This window comes from Gekko japonicus, unplaced genomic scaffold, assembly GCF_001447785.1.
Source record: "Gekko japonicus isolate JY-2015 unplaced genomic scaffold, Gekko_japonicus_V1.1 scaffold369, whole genome shotgun sequence".
NCBI classification, from domain to species: Eukaryota; Metazoa; Chordata; class Lepidosauria; order Squamata; family Gekkonidae; genus Gekko; species Gekko japonicus.
The window spans coordinates 409,563-413,961 of NW_015160846.1; the positions used below are offsets into that span (position 1 = coordinate 409,563).

The following is a 4,399-nucleotide window of genomic DNA, read 5'->3' on the forward strand; positions in this document are numbered from 1 at the left end:
AGAGAGCTCTCTCTCTCGAGAACTTATTTATTTTTATTATCTATTTATTATTTGCATTTATATCTCGGCCAAGGTCACACCAGCAGCTGCATGGGGAGGCGTGGGAGGATCAAACCCGGTTCTCCCGGAGTAGAGTCAGGACACCCTGTGAGGCGGGTGGGGCTGAGAGAGCTCTCTCTCTCTCTTGAGAACTTATTTATTTTTATTATTTATTTATTATTTGCATTTATATCTCGCCCAAGGTCACACCAGCAGCTGCATGGGGAGGCGTGGGGGATCAAACCCGGTTCTCCCGGAGTAGAGTCTGTGCTCCTTCACCACCGCTGGTGCCTGGTCAGAGGCCTAGCTCCTCTACCTGCCTGGTGCTTTCCTAAAGAGAAACTCACATCTGATATATGGGGTTGGGGGCCCCAGCCTGCTGTTCGAAGTGCTTCTGTGATCTGGTTCCTACGGGGCATCCTCGAGATCTCTTTGGAAATGATCCCCAAGCTGAGCCACGTTGTGTCGATGGTGAATGCTGCAGAGATCTCCGTTATGGGAGCCGGAGAGGCGCTTGCGAAATCCATCAAGGCTCCGTCTGCTGGACTTCTGCCCGGGAGCAAGAATTCTGATCTTAACAGCATAGCGGGGAAGGTCTGGGGAGTATCTCCAACCACAAAGGCCTCCGTTCTTCCCTTTCCCTTATTAGAGCAAAGATTTTTTTCTAACACGGTGAGACAGATGAGTCATGGCCAAAGGATGCCGGAGTCTGGGCAGAATGCGATGCCCCCCCACCGGGAATGGGGGGGGTCCCTGTAGGAGGCTTAAAGCTTACCCAGAGAATGAGCTCTGGTGCGTTTTCTTACCGTGTTTCCGTCTTTGCCGGAGGATAACCTCATGCAGAAACAACTTAAACAATGAGGCAAGGTGAAAGGACTGTCTTGAGAAAGCAGAAAAGAGCGAGAGTCATAAGAACAGAAGAGACGCCAGTGCTGGATCAGGCCCAAGGCCCATCCCGTCCAACACTCTGTGTCACACAGGGGCCAGAAATACCAGGGGCCCTCAGGAGGTCCAGCAGTGGGGCCAGGACAGTAGAAGCCCTCCCACTCTTGAAAAAAAAAAACCCAGGCACCAAGAAGACAGAGCATCCCTTGCCCCAGCCTGAGAGTTCCTATAAGAACATAAGAGAAGCCAATGTTGGATCAGGCCAGTGGCCCATCCAGTCCAACACTCTGTGTCACACAGGGGCCAGACATACCAGGGGCCATCAGGAGGTCCAGCAGTGGGGCCAGGACACTAGAAGCCCTCCCACTCTTGCCTCCCCCCCAAGCACCAAGAAGACAGAGCATCCCTTGCCCCATACTGAGAGTTCCTATAGGAACATAAGAGAGAAGCCAATGTTGGATCAGGCCCAAGGCCCATCCCGTCCAACACTCTGTGTCACACAGGGGCCAGAAATACCAGGGGCCCTCAGGAGGTCCAGCAGTGGGGCCAGGACACTAGGAGTCCTGCCACTGTTGCCTCCCCCCCAAGCACCAAGAAGACAGAGCATCCCTTGCCCCATACTGAGAGTTCCTATAGGAACATAAGAGAGAAGCCAATGTTGGATCAGGCCCAAGGCCCATCCCGTCCAACACTCTGTGTCACACAGGGGCCAGAAATACCAGGGGCCCTCAGGAGGTCCAGCAGTGGGAAGCGCTTTAACCTTTCCTCATAGGGGAAGTGTTCCAACCCTTTGATCATTCTAGTTGCCCTTTTCAGGAGCCCCTGAAAGACTAACAAAATATGTGGCAGGGGAGGAGCTTTCGTGAGTCATGGCTCACTTCTTCAGATACAGGTGTGGCCAAATAGTCTTGAAGGTGCTGCTGGACTCTTGCTCTTTTCTTCTGCTACAGACAGACTAACACGGCCACCCATCGTTGTCTTGAGAAAGATCTGGCGTAATGCAAAGAGTGGAAGTCCAACCGGCACAGGAGAGGGGAACAAAAAGTTCGACTCCTCTAACTGTGTGGGGCTCTAGATTCCAGCGCCGGCAGATTTGTTTCCTGTCCCTGTTGGATTTCTGTCCTCTTCTGTTTGTTTGGTTTGAAAGCGTCGACGAGGAACTGTGGGGGGGATGGTTGGGCACCAAAACAGCTTGGGCCCCAGAATCTATTTCTTTGACTGGGTCCCCGACCTTTTCGAGCCTGTGGGCGACTTTGGAATCCTGGCACGGAATGGTGGGCACAAAATGGCTGCCCCAGGAGGCGAAACCTGCCACAAAATGGCTGCCACAGCTTAACTTCAGTCCTACAGGGCAGATCTTTGTGCTGAGAGGACAGTGGCTGGTGCCAAAGTGAAATTTTTAAGAACCTGCACGGCCAGTCAAATCTCTGACGGCCAATCAGAAGCCTTGCTGAGCAAAAACCCTCCCTGGCCAGGCCTGCTTCCTTAAAAACACTTGGTGGGCCCCCAAAAAGGTGCCAGCAGACACTTTTGCGATCCCTGCCTAGACTGTATGGCCCTATTTTTTTCTTGCTATTAATATTTTTTTATTTTATATTTATATTTTTACAAACATGTGAAAACAAAGCAAGGTACAATTGAAGTATAAATCAGAACAATTTGCAAAGTATGGCTTTAACATTATTGTGAACTAAAGGGTATCCCCCCACCGTATGGCCCTATTTGGTGTAGTAGTGAAGTGCGCGGACTCTAATCTGGGAGAACCGGGTTTGATTCCCCACTCCTCCCCTTGCACCTGGCTGGATGACCTTGGGTCAGTCACAACCTCTGGCCCAGCTGTCCTTGAAAAAGAGCAGTTTCCGTCAGAGCTCTCTCAGCCCCACCTACCTCACCTGTTGTGGGGAGGGGAAGGGAGAGGAGTTTGTAAGCCCCTCTGAGACTCCAAGTGAGGGTGGGGGTATAAATCCAATCTCTTCTTCTCCTCCTCCTCTTCTGTTTGTTTATTTACTGCATTTTTCCTTCTGCCCAGGCAGTCCTTGGAAGGGGGGGAGCTTCAAATGTGATTTGCCTTCCTCCGTCCTCCCGATAAGCCTGCTGAAAGACCATGACTGGACCAAGGTCATTCAGGGAGCATCACGTCTGAGGAGGGCTTCAAAACAGGGGCTTCTTGCCCTGTAGAAAACAGATGCCTTTTGTTCAAGCAAAACCTTCCACAGTTGGACGGAGGCAAAGGAACTGACCCGCCTGACTGATTACGAATCCTCGTGCCGTAACATAATAAGCACCTCGCTCAGATCCCATCTGGAAGTCAACAGGATGGCAGCATTTGAGCCAGTTGTGGTGTAATAGATGGAGAAGCCGGCTACGACTGTGGCAGGACCTGGGTTCGAATCCCCACTTCTCCCGTGGAAGCTTGCTGGGTGACCTTGGGCCCGTCACAAACTCTCGCCCTAGCCTACCTCACAGGGCTGTTGTTGTGAGAGAATGGAAGAAGAAAAGAGAGAAGAGATTGGATTTATACCCCGCCCTTTACTGCCCAAAGGAGTCTCAGAGCAGCTTTCCCTCCCCCTCCCTACAACAGACACCCTGGGATGTAGGTGGGGCTGAGAGAGCTCTGAGAAAACTGCTCTTGAAAGAACAACTCTGAGAGAACTTGTGACTGACCCAAGGTCACACCAGCAGCTGCATGTGGAGGAGTGGGGAATCAAGCCCGGTTCTCCCAGATTAGAGTCCCATGCTCCTAACCACTTCACCAAACTGGTGTTCTAAAGCCACTTTGAGTCCCAACTGGGAGAAAAAGCGGAATATTAATAAATGACAAAGCATGGAATAAATAGGAGCTGGAATTGCCTGGTTTTTCTTTATGGTCCTCAGTTCTGAAATAGTTTCTTTCCACTGGAGCAAATGGGACTCTTCTGTGCTTTCGGAAGGCAGATGGGATGTAACATGCCTGGATGCCACACTCCTTATTCGATAGATTAGCAGACAAAAAGACACTCTGTGCATGCTTGGGGGTGCTTTCCGCTGTGGCAACCTGTGCTCTGAAGCTGAATTCTGCCAGCATTGTGTCTGCTAAGCACCATCCGGGCTCAGATTTCTCTCTGATCGAAGAGGAGGACGTCTCCTATTTGTTTTCCATTCGCAGAGACCTCTCCGGACGGAGGACGCTAACAAAAAGCACATTTCCAGACGACTCCAAGATGGAAAGTAATCTCTTGCTTTATCCCACCAGGGGGTGCTGCTCCAGCACGCTAACCTGCAACTGCAGCATGGTGCAGCTGCAGGAGGAGGAAGCCGCGTTTGCAGCCAAGAAATGGGCCATCGCTCCAGAACCTCTGGGGTGCGTTTCTGCAGGGCGATTCCCTTCACCCGCCAGCCGTGCTCTGCTCGTGGCCTGCCATAATGAAGGCTCTTGATATCTGCGCTTTCTGTCTGCAGGCTTGGGTTGCAGACAGTTCGCGGCGTGGCTCTCCGG

General features: G+C 51.7%; 1 protein-coding gene across 1 annotated transcript in view; it reads left to right on the forward strand.

Moving 5' to 3' along the window:
• Positions 1–507: 507 nt before the first annotated feature.
• Positions 508–4,399, forward strand: part of TPM1 (tropomyosin 1 (alpha)) — a 92,897-nt gene continuing 89,005 nt past the window's right edge. The window contains exons 1-2 of the mRNA XM_015420077.1: positions 508–633; positions 3,972–4,264. Coding sequence (XP_015275563.1) covers positions 508–633; positions 3,972–4,264 — 419 coding nt within the window. The remainder of the gene's footprint in view (positions 634–3,971; positions 4,265–4,399) is intronic.